Raw genomic sequence first — 16,720 nt, 5'->3', positions numbered from 1 at the left:
TCCCACTGTATCTGTGGAAGTCCAGAATTGGAAGCTGAAGCTCATTGGATGCCTCCTTTTGTTCTGACATGGATTTACCCTTCAGCAAGTGTTGTCATTCCATTTCCACTAAATCGTATCTCAGCCGAACAAAATTGGTCTCTCTCCAATTTATGTTATATACCCTGGTTTCTCTGTGTCCTTTGCATATCTACTGTAGGAGCCATGCATCTGTTCTGTATCTGCTTTGAATTCTGTGTCGTGCGTTTATTATGGTAACTAGATACGGGACTTTCAGGAACCTGATGGTAAAAGAGTAATAATTGTTCCTGGACCTGGTGGTGTGGAAGGCTCCTGCACCTTCTTCCTGATGTTGACAGCAAGAAGAGAGCATGTCCTGGATGATGGGGGTCCTTGATGGCAACGCTCCTTATAGATGTGCCCAATGGTGAGGAGGACCTTTCCTGTGATTGACTGGTCTGTAACCACTACCTTTTTGTAGGATTGGATAGGTCTGTATAGACCATCCCTACCTAACTGCAGATTCTCTCCCCAAACCTCATTGTGGAAAGCACAAATATTGTGATTTTTTTTTTTTTGATCCAAGTATCTCCTGGTCCAAGCTGACAAAGCTAGATTTCATTCTTCTCTCCTGCACAACTTGACTGGAATCTCAGATTTGGATTTATAGCCTTTGGTCTTGCTACTATTCAGCACAGGGATAGTCATAACAGCAAGGGAAGAATGTTACCTTTTGTAGAGAAATACCAGTTTTGTAATTCTAATTTTTTTTTGAAAAGGGAAGAGAATTGAAATTGTAGAGGACCATTGGAATGTCCCAAACTACTTCACATCCAAGTAATTTCTCTTTGCTGCAAATGCAATGTGGCAGTATATTCACTGCAAGTTCTCACATGGAGGGATAGATCTGTTTGACTGCCATTAACTCAAGGATGTACACTTATTAGGAATGCCCTCCTGTACCTAATAAAGTGGCCACTGAGTTTACGTTTGTGGCTGTCTGCTGGTGCAGTCCATTCACTTCAGTGTTCGACGTGTCGTGCATTCAGAGATGCTCTTCTGCACACCACTGTTTTAATGTGTGGTTATTTGAGTTACTGTCACCTTCCTGTCAGCCTGAACCAGTCTGTCCATTCTTCTCTGACCTCTCTCACTTAGGAGGCGTTTTCGCCCACAGAACTGCCACTCATGGGATGTTTTTTTGTTCCTCACACCATTCTCTGTAAAGTCTAGGGACTGTTGTCCGTGAAAATCCCAGGAGATCAGCAGTTTCTGAGGTACTCAAACCACCCCACCTGGCACCAATAATCATTCCATGATTAAGGACACCTAGATCGCATTTCTGTTGTTGAACAACAACTGAACCTCTTGACCATGTTAGCATGCTTTCATGCATTGAGTTGTAGCCACATAATTGGCTGGATTAGATATTTGCATAAATAAGTAGGTGTACAAGTATACCTAATAATGTGGCCACTGAAAGTACAATAAAGAACTTGGGGATTGCTGTTCAGTTCATACCTGAAATAGTTTTCTGGGATCTTTTGTCCACCTGTGAGATTATTTGGGGTTCTTTGGTTAGTATCTCAGCTAAAGCAATGCACTTAAGACAGAACAGCATCCCATCAGTACAACACTGAATATTAGCCTAAGTTGAGATATTTACCTGTCTTTACAGTAATTTCAGATCCTGCAATAACCAACGTTAACTGCAGTATGAGGCGATATACTGTGATATACTATACTGATCATTTCAATGCCCCAAGATTCTGTCACTGTTTCTCCACCTTCATGCAATGTGACATTGCCAGCTAGCTGCTTTGCAAGATTGATTTACAACATTGATGTGCAAGTTATGGATCGTCAGTAGGGAACGATGTAAAGTGAGGATAGTAAAATCACATTGCCAAATGCACCAAGGTGTAACTATCAGTTACTGAAGAGTGATCAGATCACTGGGTCTTGTAGCAATATCCTCCCCACTGTGGTTTCATTATCTTAAATTACAATCAGAATCAGGGTTAATATCACCAGTATATGTCATGAAGTTTGTTGTCTTTACAGCAGCAGTACATAATAATAATAGAAAGAAACACTGAATTACAGTGTGTATATATTTTTTTATATAGTTAAGTAAGCAATGCAAAAAATGGAAATAAGAAGGTAGTGAGGTAGTGTTCATGGGTTCAATGTCCATTCAGAAATCAGACGGCAGAGGGGAAGAAGCTGTTCCTGAATCATTGAGTGTCTGCCTGCAGGCTTCTGTACCTCCTTCCTGATGGTAGCAATGAGAGCAAGGCATGTCCTGAGAGATGGGGGTTCTTAATGATGGACACCTTTTTGAGGCATCGCTCCTTGAAGATGTCCTGGATACTACTAATAACAGTTTATTAGTAGCCCTGAGATGTGAAAGCTGTGGGATTTTCCCATGTCGTAGAGGGAGCTGGATTTCCACCATGATTAACATGCAGAGAGCCCTATGCTATTCTCAGTCAACATCCACTTCCAAACTTTTCAGCAGAAATGCTAAAAGGGAAGGAATGTGCTCTTTTTGGGCAGCGTACGAGATAGCAACATCAGGCAGAGACAACAGGCCCTTATGTGGTACACACCGGTTAAACAGAAAGCAGAATCCACATTTAGACTTCTACACACTGTTTGAGATCTCAGATATGGGCCTGAACCTCATCCAACAGCAATTTCTTCAGGAGGCTGGGAACAACAATTGCTCAAAATTTGATTCTGTTGGTGTTCGTCAGTCACAAGTAGGGTTATATACGTGTAGCACCTTACCATAGTAGTTATGAAGGGATCCACGGCAACAAGTTGAACATAGATCAAATTAAACAAGTAAATCAGAGGGAGATTATGTGGGTCTTTTTCACAGTAATTTAGATTTTCTGTTCAAATCCTCAAGTATGCTTTAAATCCAACTCATTCAGACACTGGGGGATTGATATCACTAAGCCAAGCTGAATACCAGTGTTGACTAATGTGTAGAGATATGTCTTTTCTGGTTAAATAATTCAGACACCCTTCAATACAAATCACAGGGGTAAAATTCAGTGAAATATGATCGCTGTCACTTTCCCATTGCCTGCAGTCTCTCGACGTGACTGCGTGGGTGTCGCATTACATTAAATGTGATTACTCGGCGAAACCTTTCAACACAATCGAGTTCCCCATTGATGTTCAAAACTAAACATTTGCAGAGAATTTGGATTTATCTACCCACCTCTTTTGTTTTATTGTAGAAAATGCACACTGGCCGCTGACTGGGAATCCAACCAAAGGAAACTTTTTGCCCCAGTGACGTGTTGTCAACAAGAGAATTAGGGCTTCAGCCCTCTCCTCCCTGATCCCTGACCCAACTGTGAAGCACCTAACATCCTGAAAATGGATGCTTTGAGTGCCTGCCATGATATACGTGTATAATAATTCTGACCCAGTAGGTCATGTGCCCTGATTTTGTACATGCATGCTCTGTGCAAACACACAGAACTGTAAGTGTGCATACAGACACTCACGTTGGGTGTGCATATACATGTTCTAAATATGTTAACTATGAGCATGGACACGCATGTTCTGTGCACAAGCAGTCCTGGTGTGTGAACACATGCTGAGCAGACGTGCGCGTGTTCAAAACGTACATTAACGAAGCGTGCTAACGTACGCTAAGCAGATGTTAAAGCACGTGCATGCACGTGCATGCATATGCATGGACGAAGCACGCAGTTGCAAAACTGCTATTTATATATGTAGGTTAATTGTCCATGGAGACAGTCAATCAGGAAGTCATTAGCACCATATGGAAATACAGTGAGCTGAGGTCATGAATCGTTTGTTGACCTGAGCTTTATCCACAGTGGAAACTGAGCTGGCGGTGCAGCGGTTGAGTTGAATATGATGTTCTCCTGAGGGGTTGTCTGTTGGTGGATCTTCCGGTAAAAGCCAATCCGGGATCCACATATTCTAGCTAGGGGCTTCCAGTCCTCACATCCTCCCCCTTCGCTACTTGCTGATTGCCACAGGATTTAATCCAGGACGTTATGGTGGATCCCCTTAATGAAGAAAACCTATGGATGACTTTTTTTTAACATGAAGTACAGAGCAGGGATGGGTTTGCTTTGATGATGTCTCTTCATGCTGCAGCCTATAATAGTGAGCCAATTTGCAGACAGCAAATTCCCATCGAAAGCAATGATCCGTTAAAGGCCTTGCCCAACAATGGATGTTTCTCCGTGTGCGCATGAGCAATTTGGAGATTTTTCATTTGAATGTAGACATCCTGAACCAGCTTCTGAGTAATTTTTCAGGAAGTGAGTGTGATACGGAATCCTTAATGGAGTCCATCCAGGGCATGCAGATTTGTGCAAAGTCTCACTCTACATGGGAAATCTGGTTAAAGACTTGCGCAACTTTGGACATGCCACAGGATTGGCGTCATTGATTTCATTAGACAAGAATAATTGTGAGATACTAAGATAAATGGTATTTTCAGGTTTCTTTAATTATTGGAGGTGGGAGCTCCAGAATATGACTGAGAATCTCTTGGTACTGAGTTGAGGACAAATTCAGGGCTAGTCAATCTTTAATAACATTGTTTGAGGTTAATTTTGTCGAGGATAATGGATAGCTCCACTGGTTTTTTAGACTTTATGCTGCAGTGGCATTTACACACACTCTCTTTCTCGGAGAGCGCTTGGTATAAGTAAGGACTGCGCCTCTGACAGTGCAGCAGTCCCACCCGCAGCCATCTCAAGATTCAAACTTACTGAAACATATTGTGAAGTTCCTCGTTTGCGTTCACAGCCAACCCACCCGAGGGAGTGCTGGGGGCAGCCCACAAGTATCGCCTCACATTCCGGTGCCAACAGTATGAGCCCACAATCCTCAACAGAACACAACGAGCAACTAACAACACGGGTGAAAACAAGCCTGTTAAGGCTGATTTATACTTCTGTGTCAAATCGATGCCGTAGGTACAGCATAGCCGCGAACCCTACGCAGTACCTACGTGGATCCCTACACCATAGCCTGACGTGCACCTCTCCCAAAATGTAACTACATGTCGCGGCAACGCAGACACAACAACTGTGATTGGTCCGCTTGGTAGCTTCGCATTTCCTCCTACACTGCAATAGCTTCCCAGTGGGCGACTGAAGGGCAGGGAAGGAACTCTGGCTGCAATGCTTTCCATAAAGCTTTACAGACCTCTGAAATATGGAGGACACATTTCCTTTTACGAAAAAAGATGCTCGCTTTAATCTTGTTTACCCCGAGAAAGACTACCATGACCATGAAGCCTTGCACGGGCAGGTACGTGCGCATGCGCGACGTGCCCAAATTGCAGAGCGACACAGACACACCAACGCACAAGTATAAATGCTCACAACACGTGTAGGCCACTTGCGTAGGTTACGGTGTCCATTTGGCGCAGAAGTATAAATCTGCTTTTACTCCCATCCTTGCACATAGCATAGCCCTGAACCCCAGGCCCAAGCCACAAGCAATTGTACTACCTACGAGAGATGGCTCAAAGACAACATAAGTGGGGCCTCAACTTTATTGCACCTCTTTCTGTGTACTGCTCAATAGTTTATGGAAACCTTTTTACTTATTAAGGAATCCAGTGAGATCTGTATCGATGTACTGCTGCCGTAGAACAACAAATTTCACAACATATGCCAGTGATATTAAACCTGATTTCTGATTTTACCACCTGGTCTCACTCCATCCACCACAAGCCAACACATTCTGATCAAGCAGTGCAAATGATCGAATGAAGCTTTTATTTTCAAACCCAGATTTTGGACTCCTGCCGGCAACTGGTTTCTAAGATACAATTGTAGAAGCCAATGGGAAGTCTTAACTGAAAAGCATCTGGATTAATGAGGTCTTCATCTGAGACCATAGTTAAGCCACAGGGTTTATTTTAATAGGTCTGGTTTGGTAATGAACCACAGACATGCTCTTTAGCTCAACTAACAGATGAGCTTCATATGGGAGCAATAGCGGGAGCCCCTTCACTGCTTTGATAGGTTGAGTAAGGGGGAAGGACAGGTGGCTTTTTATTAACCACAGTAAACATTAGCGTTTGAATTAGGGGGTAGGCAGTCTCAGGATTGATTACAGAGATGGGGGTTTTGTTACCAGGTACTTCGTCATTTGCAGCTGATGTAGAATTGATGAAATTCACTGCTCTTAATCCTTGCTAATATGCTGTTCTGATCCAGTGACTCTTGCAATATGAAACTTTGATGGGTGGGAATGTCAGGCAGCGATAGGCTGTTTCACACCACCAGCTACCTTACATTAATCTTAAGGGTTGCTATGCTAGTGGTGCAGGATCTGCTAAGGCAAGTAAAGAGTTTGGTCATTTCTCTCTCTATTCTCACTCTCCCCGATAATTGAAAGTTTTTCATATACCAGTGCTTGCTTTGAAATGGCGTTTTGTCATGTAGTGAAATCCCAAACCCGTTTCACCCACTGGCGTGGTTGTGTACCAGTACAGTAACTGATGGTGCGTAGCTATTGGCAACAACTACTTTGAATAGCCTGTTGGGGCCCATTAAATCAGATGCTATTGACTGCATTCAAAAGGGAGTGCTGGCAAGAGCCAAAACAATAGGTGTGACCAGACTATGGATTGCTTGTCTATTCTTTAAATCTCTTCCCCATCTCTCCTGGGCAATAGAGTGAATCAGGTGCCTGATTCCAGCTGTCCGTTATGCACAGACTTCGTACAGCACAGAAAGAAGTCATTTATCTTACTGTACCTCTGCCAGCACATTGGAAGGTTAATTCAATTCCTCTGACTGTCTGCAACTGTGCAGTTTCCTAAGTTATTATTGAATCTGCATCCATCACATTTCAACAATGCATTCTGCTTTTATTGATTAATTGACTGATTGAGATACAGTGCGGAACACACCCCTTCCAGCCCCGCCACCCCAGCAGCCCCCCCCACCTCCCAATTTAATCCTAGCCTAATCACAAGGCAATTTACAATCACGAATCAGCTTATCAACTGGTGCGTCCAGAGCACCCAGAGGAAGACCATGCGGTCGTGGGGAAAATGTACAAACTCCTCACAGAGGTGAGAATTGAATTTGGATTACCTGTACTGTCAAGCATTGTGCGAATGACCATGCTACCTTCCCACCCTGTGCTTGTTATGTCTTCAGTATTTCTTAGGATTTTTCACTTCCATTGATTTTTTGTAGCACAGGGGTAGCTGAGGGTGTCATTGTGAATCAGTGTCAGGTTTACTGTCTCTAGCTTATGTCATGAGATTTCTAGCTTTGCATCAGGAATTCATTGCAATACATAATAATAAACCAATCTATAAATTACAATGAGAAATACATATATATAATAAGTAATTAGTGTAAAAAGAGAGGGAAAAATAGTGAGGTAGTGTTCATGGGTTTATTGTCCATTCAGAATTCTGATTGTGGAAGGGAAGAAGCTGTTCCTGAAACATTGAGTGTGTATCTTCAGGCTCCTGTACCTCTTCCTTGCCAGTAGTAATGAGAAGAGGGCTTGCTCTGCGTCTCTTAAAAGTTGGTACCGCTCCCTGGTTAATTTTTGTTTGAAAGTTTCTGGGGACCAGGCCAGCAAGTTCACTTTCCACATTTTCAGCAAAGAACAAAGGGGCATCAAGTCCCATGTCTGGAGCAGACAGAAGCTTATATTCTTGATGGGGGTGTGGGTTGGTAAATGATAAAAATAATAGATACGTGTTGGAACATTAAAAGCCAACGTTAATTCACTACTTAAATGATTTAAACTGTAACTTGGAGGAGGCAGAAATGAGAGGCATTGTGGGTTAAGGAGGAATTCCAAAGCTCTGGACTTGGTTAGTCGAAGGCAATGAGGATTGCTTTGAAATCAGATACACAAGGCCAACATGGTTAATTGGGTTATTATTATTGCATGTACTGAGATACGGTGAATAGCTTTGTTTTGCATTCCATCCTGATTGATCATTCCAAACAGAAGTATATCGAGGTAATACAAACGGAAAAACAGTTATAGAATGCAGAATATAGTGTTGGAGTTACAGGGAATCTACAATTCTGGTAAAGGCATAAGGTGAAAAGCCGTGAAGAGATGGATTAAGAGTTTATCATACAAGGGGTACATGAAAAGGTGAAGTATAGGGATACTGCAAGGCAGTAGATGGTCAGAGATAAGAGAGTGGGCCATGCAAGATTTAAAATCGAGGATGAGAATTTAAGACAGAATGTGAGCCAGTGCATTAGTGAGCAGACAGGAGTTGGTCCACATTGAGGGATGCAGAGCAGCGTTTGTGGAGGGTGGCACGTGGGACGCCTCATAAGGACTTTGGAGTCATGAAGGTAGCTAGAAATCAAATCTGGCTGCGATGCCAGTTATCTTCCCCAACACCTGACTTACATAAAGCCCATAATTAACAAGTCGTGTTTGAGAGACCCACGTGAAAGATTTTCAGCTGTTGCAGAGCCTCCAGTGACTGTTCTTGACACTAGCAGGAATTTTATCACATCAAACCTGAGAAGAATATATCCTAGTTGATATTGATTTGGCAAATCCTACCCAGAGACACGCTGTCCAGGCCAGCAATAATTTTTTTTAATGAACTTGCTGATATCAATAAACTTGGGCTAAGTCTATTAATATCAGCTTTTTATTATTAAGAATGAAAAAAGTTAGATATAAAATGCTTCTGCAGACTAACTGTTTTGTGGGACAACCCACCTCTGCAGGCATCTTCTGCTGTGCAGAAACTCAGTGCATGGCTGCGTTTTTGATTTGTCAGTCGTTCAGATTATGGACAGTTTTCCAGATTGGAGCTCTGCCATAACCTGGAAAGAACCTGAACAAAGAATGCAAGGGCAAGTACTCTTTGTACATAAGATGCATATTAAGTATTTCAGTTGATGTTGTGAACTCCCAGACAGCTGTGGCTGTGAGCTTCATGCATTTCATCTCATTGTGTGCAAATAGTGACATGGCAAAGGGACAGTTTGAATCCAGCCTGTGACTGAATGATAAATGTTTTTCTAACAAGCGTTCTGATGAAGGATCTCTGATATTTAAATCTCTGAAATATTTGAGGGGAGTCTGAGGGGGAACTTCTTCACTCGGTGGCGCGACTGTGGAATGAATTGCCAGCGGAAGCGGTGGATGGGGGTTCAATTGCAAAGTTTGAGAGCAATTTGGATAAATACATGGATGGGAGGGGTCTGGAGGGCTATAGTTCAGGTGCAGGTCGATGGGAGTAGGCAGAATAACAGTTCAGCACAGACAAGATGGACCGAAGGGCCTGTTTCCATGCTGTGGTGTTCTATAACTCTATGTAATCCATTATTTTTCCACCAGACAGTGACGGGCCTGCAGATCTTTTTTTTTATTACAGTTGACTATATCTGTTATTAAACTGCACATCTGGTCTGTTGGCAGTGCTTCTTCGTGAGGAGGTTTCCCGGCTCCAGGAGGAGGTACAGTGGCTGAGGCAGATGAAGGAGATGCTAACGAAGGAGTTGGAGGATACGAATGCAGGAAAGTCAGCTGAGATCCTGTCCGTGACTGAGCTGAAAGTACAGCTTGCCCAGAAGGAGACCGAGCTGGCCCGAGCCAAAGAAGCCCTGCAGGGTGAGTGCACGACTTTGCTTAGCAGATAGAAGTGAGAACAGTGAGCTCCTACCAAAACCTGTGCCTGGCTTCTCACCTTCAAAAGTTTTCCAGATTTAATACCTGATTGGTCTCAGGCAGGGCAATAGTCAAGAAGTACCATTAGATTTTAGTGACCTAAGGAGAGATGAGCTCCCTGGCACAATTCACTCTTTTACTGGGATCCGGTTTATCTGTTCGGAATTCCATGCAGCTTCACTGTAGAGGCTGCACAAATAATAACAATGACGGAGAGCAGTAAGCATCCACAGTGTTCATTCCCACATGGAGTCGGTGATTTTGGGAAGAGGCAGGGGAATATTAATGGAATATATCTGTAGTTATGTTTGTGAGGATGTGTCATGCAGCTGTGATCAGGCCAAGTGGGATCACACTCTCTTCCTTCTATCCTTGTTGGTTGTGGCTTCTCTTGTTTCCTTACTGTTACCAATAATAGATTGTTGAGCCCCTTTTATTTTTTTTAGTCCATTCATCCAAACAAATGTCACTTTCCACATATATATCCAGCTCTATTATATTGCTACAACACACATCAAAGTTGCTGGTGAACGCAGCAGGCCAGGCAGCGTCTGTAGGAAGAGGTGCAGTCGACGTTTCAGGCCGAGACCCTTCGTCAGGACCCTGCGTTCACCAGCAACTTTGATGTGTGTTGCTTGAATTTCCAGCATCTGCAGAATTCCTGTTGTTTGCTATTATATTGCTACCTTACTTGACTCCACCACATTCCTAAAGTGGTCATGCTTGTTTCTATAGCATCTAGTGTAATACTAATAGAAACTTCGTCCAAAATGTTACAAAACCTCATGCCATTGTTTTCAATGTCTGATACAAACTCCTTCTGTCAATTCTATTCCCCTCCTTAGGCACTTTTTGAAAGCTGCCTTCTGTTATTTGCAACCTCAGGTTTGTATTTGACACAAAATGAGCTGCTGCATTACAACACATTTGCATCTTGACTGCGACCTCCTGGTTCTGTCTCTGTAATATAATCCACCTCTGTCCCACTGCTTTCAGTTTATCCACTGGTAAATCCCTCATCTGTACCTGGTGTAATCGCCATACTTGACTATTCCAACTTCCACTTGACTGGTTCCAACTTTGTCCCCAGTGTGAACTTGAGATGATGAAAGATTCTGCTCTCTATGCCTTTTCCTGCATTCAATCCTATCCAATCATCATGGCTGTACTCACAGATCTATGTTGGCTCCTAGTTAAGAAACACTATATTTCAAAATCATACTTGTTTTTTAATCTCTTCATTGTCTTGATTTTCTCTCTTTTTGTCTTACTCTCTGCACCCCCTTGTAACTCATAGCTTTCTACTCTTTCATTTAAAAGATCCTTAAAGTCATATTGACCTAACTTTTAGTCATCATCTTAATATCTCCCCATATGACTTGGAATCATATTTAGTTTGATGACACTCTTGTTAAGCATTTTTGAGATTTTTTTTTGCATCTCTGAAGTAATAATTCTATCTAAAGGCAAGTCGGTGTTTTGCTTTACTTGGAAATTATGAATTTCAGTGTAAGTTTATAGATTTTCAAGCCAATAAAAATAAATTTACTTACTTTATGACTACTCTTTGGTTCTGTAGAAAAGATAACTGCACTGTCTTAGAGCAGAAGTTCTCAGCCTGGGGTTCTCAGACACCTTGGTTAATAGTAGGGGTCTGTGGCTTTAAAATAAGTTTGGAAACTCCTGGTCTAGAGCAATTGCTTTGTCAATGACCAACTGATGAGTGCCTTTTTACCAATAGTCATTCAATGATGAAATTCTCTCTCTTTCAGCTGATAGGCTCCATTTTGAACCTCTTGAAACCAGATTCAGTAACTGCTTGTACAAAACCTGAAAGTCCTCAGTTTCATAAAGTCTTATACAATGGGATTGTAATCCAGGAAGCCAAGGGTTTATTCTTGGGTCTGAGCCGTGTTGACAGATCTTAATTGGGTCTCCAAAATAGGCCACAGCAACCAATCAAATAGAGGAGGAAAGATCTATTGAACTTCCAGATACTTGCTTCTGCGTTGGCGAATATACTTCCAGTTTCATGCTGTCTGTGATCCAATCTCGCTTGGTTAGGTTCCTAGAAGAAGAGTGCCTGTGAGCTCATTGCCCACGTCAGCAATTTCAGGAAAAAAAACAGAGAAATTCGGTGGGTTGATGTTTAGTAGTGTAACAAGCACTTTGGTGACATAGCTGGATGCTCTATTGCTAGCTCTGATTTGAAGTCATCTTTTCGTTAAGAGTTTTTTTTATTGCCGTCTTGGTCAAACAGAACAAACTCGTTAGCAACTTGGTGGGGGGGGGTGCTGGAGGGAGAAGATTTGTAACTCTACTCCCGAGAGCTTGTCTCCTCTTTATTTGCTAGTCTTGCCAGTTGCTAACAAGACAATTTCTTGAATTCTTTTTCTGGAAAAGAAAATCACAAAAATTTTAAAACCGGGAAATCCAGTTTGATGGTCATTCTTGCTTCGAGGAGACATCTCTGGCACATGAGTGATCTGATCACTGCAAATACTCAAGTAAGAGCTTGGCTTGAGACTTCAATAAGAGCCTAATTTCTCCAAAGTGAGCTATTTCAGAAATGAACAGTTATGCTCTGAAATCACATTCCTGTAGCAAATAGTCACTATAAAAACAATACATTTTAGAACCATGCAATATTAAAACAGAACATCTTATATCACTATGCTTATCAGAAATCTGTGCAGTAAATGATGCTTAAATCACAGAAGCTGATGTGATTTAACCCAGTCTGCCTTCAGCAAAGGGACATTTTAACAGATGTAAGCTGGAATCCAGAAATAAAATATAATTTGGGATGTCTGACAGTGACTCCTTTTTCTTTTAGTTATTCTTAAAAACTGCATGCATGTATGAGCCTTGAGTTGTGGCAGGTTCTGGCTTAGCTGTGATCCCTGTTAAATAGTTCACTGAAATGTACAGCTCGTGCAGAATATCAGGAGGTGATTGGAGACCACAGAATCAAACCTCTAGGGAGACAAGAAAATCAGTAAAAGTACAAACCCAATTGTTTGGGAGAGGGGCACACACAAAATGCTGGAGGAAATCAGCAGGGACGGAGACACGAATGGACAGGAATAAACAGTCGACGTTTTGAACCGAGACCCTTCATCAGGATTACTATTTATTCCTCTCCATAGCTGTTGCCTGACCTGCTGAGTTCCTCCAGCATTTTCTCTTCTCTTTGCATGTTACCCTAGATTTTCAGAATCTGCAGAATTCTCTTGTGTTTAAATTTAGGAGAGTGTTGCCTTGAACCGCCTGCCTCCTGTAGTTTAGATGCACTTGCAGAGGTATTTGTGTCAAAAGGACCATGTTGAGTTCCTCTATAATATGACTGTGCTGTTCCTTCACTGCTTTGCCAATCTGTAAGAAAGCCCACCCGTTACAGCTGAATTAGAAGTCCTCGCCAAATTATGAATGAGATTGTTTTCATTGATGCAGCATAATTCACAAGCTTTTGAGCTGTCATTATCCAGGTAGTCAGCTAGTGGAGCAGTAGCATCAGCACCAGACTTCAGGGCAAATGGTCCCGAATTCAAATCCGGCTGGCTCCTTGTACGCTTTCCACCCACACTTTGAGCCAGCAACTCGGCCTCGTAAAAAAACAGAACGCTACAGAAGCAGCCATAATGCAGCCTGATGCACCACAAGATGCAAGAAGGAACAACACTATGCAAATACTGTAGATTCCCCTGGTACGTACCTGTCTTTGCTTGCGTCAGAAGCTTATGCCATTAATAGGTGACAGTCTGAAATCTGTTTTTTAAAACTCCCATCTAACCCCTTGGCTAAATTCTCCCTTATCACCAATTCCCACATCATTTGGTAATAAATCCATTAGGATATTTGGGAAAACTTTTGTCCGGAGAATGAAGAACACACAGCACAGCTTGTAAGGCCTAGTAGTACCACACAGCACCCTGAACCTGTGTTCATTCCTGATGTCAGATCCTGTCTGTGTAGAATTTGCACAACCTCACCTCCCAACTTCCTGCTGTGAGATTGGCCATTGTAAATTTCACCTCGTGTGTAGGTGAGCATGGGATCTTCAGGGAGTTTATGGGAACTTGGGGAGAATAATAAAAAGAATAGTATTAATGTAAATAGATGGTTGATGGTCACTGGGGACTGAAGGGGTCGAAGGGTCAATTTGTGTGCTTTATTTCTCTATAGCCCCTCGCTCACAAGAAACAGAAAGAGAATCAGGTTTAATATCACCTGTACATGTCGTGAGATTTCTTATGCAGCAGCAGTACATTGCAAAATGTAATAATAATAAAAAGTGTGAATTACAGTAAGTAATTCAGGCTCCTGTACCTCCTGCCTGATGGTGGCAATGAGAAGCGGGCATGTGCTGGGTGATGGGGGCCCTTAATGATGGATACTGCCTTTTTGAGGCATCGCTCCTTGAAGATATCCTGGATTCTGGGGAGGCTGGTGCCCCTGATGGACAGGAATGGCCCATGTGGCCCCCTTCTACCTGCCTCATCACTCCAACGTGGCCGATCTACCCAGCCTTCAACTTCCTCTGTGCCAGGTGGCCGTAGCCCTCATCCTGTTATCTTTCAAAAATGCAGCACATAGAAGTTTAAAAAGGGAAAATTTCAGCGGTTCTTGTTTCAGTCGAAGCAAGTAGCTGAAGAAGTGAGCGGAAGAATTTCGGGTTGAAAAAGTCTTTTTTTAAAGAACTGCTCGGGGAGAAGGGTCTGCACTGCGCAGGCGCGTGATGTAGCGCGCCAAGGTTTAAAAAGGGAAAATTTCAGCAGTTCTTGTTTCAGTCGAAGCAAGTAGCTGAAGAAGTGAGCGGAAGAACTCGGGTCGAAAAAGTCGTTTTTTTTTAAAGAACTCGGGGAGAAGGGTCTGCACTGCGCAGGCGCGTGACGTAGCGCGCCAAGGTTTAAAAAGCAGACCACCATATACAGCGGCCATCGTCGGAGTGGACTGAGTCAGAGTGGGGCGGCTTTGGTTCAAACAGGCTTCGGCGAGAGCAGGCAGAGGCCAGGGTAGGTTCCAGTAAGTTTTTTGTTCAGATTGTCTAGCGTAGAGAGAATGCCAGGCAGGATGTTGGAATGCTCCTCTTGCAGGATGTGGGAAGTCAGGGAGCCCTCCGGTGTCCCTGACAACAACACCTGCAAGAAGTGCATCCAGCTGCAGCTCCTGACAAACCGCGTTAGGGAACTGGAGCAGGAGCTGGATGACCTGCGGATCATTCAGGAGAATGAGGAGATCATAGATAGTAGCTACAGGGAGGTAGTTACGCCAAAGGAGCAGAGGACAGGAAATTGGGTCACTGTCAGGCGAGGGAAGAGGAAAGGGCAGGCAGAGCAGGGTTCCCCTGTGGCCATTCCCCTCAGCAACAAGTATACCGCATTGGATACTGTTGGGGGGGATGACTTACCTGGGACAAGCTGCAGTAGCCGGATCTCTGGCACTGAGTCTGGCTATGCAGTGCAGAAGGGAGGGGGGAGAAAGAGGAGAGTGGTAGTGATAGGGGACTCGATAGTTAAAGGTGCAGATAGGAGGTTCTGTGGTCGTGACAGAGAATCCAGGATGGTTTGTTGCCTCCCGGGTGCCAGGGTCAAGGATGTCTCTGGTCGATTGCATGACATTCTGAAGTGGGAGGGTGACCAGCCAGATGTCGTGGTGCACATAGGCACCAATGACATAGCAAGGAAGAGTGAAGAGGTCCTGGACAGTGAGTATAGAGAGCTTGGTAGGAAGTTGAAAAGCAGGACCTCAAGGGTGGTAATCTCAGGATTGCTACCTGTGCTAGGTGCCAGTGAGGGTAGGAATAGGATGCTCTGGACGAGGAACAAGTGGCTGAGGAACTGGTGTAGGGGGCAGAGTTTCAGATTTCAGGATCATTGGGACCTCTTCTGGGGCAGGTGGGACCTGTACAAGAGAGATGGGTTACACTTGAACCACAGGGGGACCAATATCCTTTCAGGGAGGTTTGTTAGTGCTATTGGGGAGGCTTTAAACTAGATTTGCAGGGGGATGGGAACCAGAGTGCCAGAGCTGACAGTGTGGCTGGGGTGAAAATAAGTGATATTGAAAGTTTAAGCAAATCCGCTGATAGAAAGGTTGTGAGTGGTGGTAAAAATCTTCTGAGGTGTATATATTTCAATGCTAGGAGTATTGCGGGGAAGGCGGATGAGTTGAGGGCGTGGATTGACACGTGGAATTATGATGTTGTAGCAATTAGTGAAACTTGGCTACAGGAGGGGCAGGACTGGCAGCTTAATATTCCAGGGTTCCGATGTTTCAGATGTGATCGAGGCAGAGGAATGAAAGGTGGGGGAGTAGCATTGCTTGTTAGGAAAAATATTACAGCAGTGCTCAGGCAGGACAGATTAGAGGGCTTGTCTACTGAGTCCTTATGGGTGAAGCTGAGAAACAGGAAAGGTATGGCCACATTAGTGAGGTTGTATTACAGACCACCCAATAGTCAACGAGACTTGGAAGAGCAAATCTGCAGAGAGATAGCAGACAACTGCAGGAAACATAAAGTTGTGGTGGTAGGGGATTTTAATTTTCCATACATTGATTGGGACTCCCATACTGTTAGAGGTCTAGTTGGTTTAGAGTTTGTAAAATGTGTTCAGGAAAGTTTTCTAAATCAGTATATAGAGGGACCAACTAGAGGGGATGCAATATTGGATCTCCTGTTAGGAAACGAATTAGGGCAAGTGACGGAAGTCTGTGTAGGGGAGCACTTTGGTTCCAGTGATCATAATGCCATTAGTTTCAATTTGATCATGGGCAAGGATAGATCTGGTCCTAGGGTTGAGGTTCTGAACTGGAAGAAGGCCAAATTTGAAGAAATGAGAAAGGATCTAAAAAACGTGGATTAGGACAGGTTGTTCTCTGGCAAAGATGTGATTGGTAGGTGGGAAGCCTTCAAAGGGGAAATTTTGAGAGTGCAGAGTTTGTATGTTCCTGTCAGGATTAAAGGCAAATTGAATAGGAATAAGGAACCTTGGTTCTCAAGGGATATCGCAACTCTGATAAA

The 16,720-nt window shown here is 43.3% G+C and overlaps 1 protein-coding gene across 6 annotated transcripts in view; it reads left to right on the top strand.

The window, feature by feature from the left end:
• LOC140188740 (kazrin-like) overlaps positions 1–16,720 on the top strand; it is a 709,679-nt gene that overhangs the window by 488,389 nt on the left and 204,570 nt on the right. For all 6 annotated transcript variants that reach the window (XM_072245329.1, XM_072245328.1, XM_072245332.1 and 3 more), the window contains one exon: positions 9,448–9,639. In XM_072245329.1, the coding sequence (XP_072101430.1) occupies positions 9,448–9,639 (192 nt within the window). The remainder of the gene's footprint in view (positions 1–9,447; positions 9,640–16,720) is intronic.

The sequence above is a fragment of the Mobula birostris genome, chromosome 27, assembly GCF_030028105.1.
Source record: "Mobula birostris isolate sMobBir1 chromosome 27, sMobBir1.hap1, whole genome shotgun sequence".
Taxonomy (NCBI): domain Eukaryota; kingdom Metazoa; phylum Chordata; class Chondrichthyes; order Myliobatiformes; family Myliobatidae; genus Mobula; species Mobula birostris.
The sequence above is the reverse complement of the archived record's forward strand: the minus strand, read 5'-3'. Positions and strand labels throughout refer to the sequence as shown.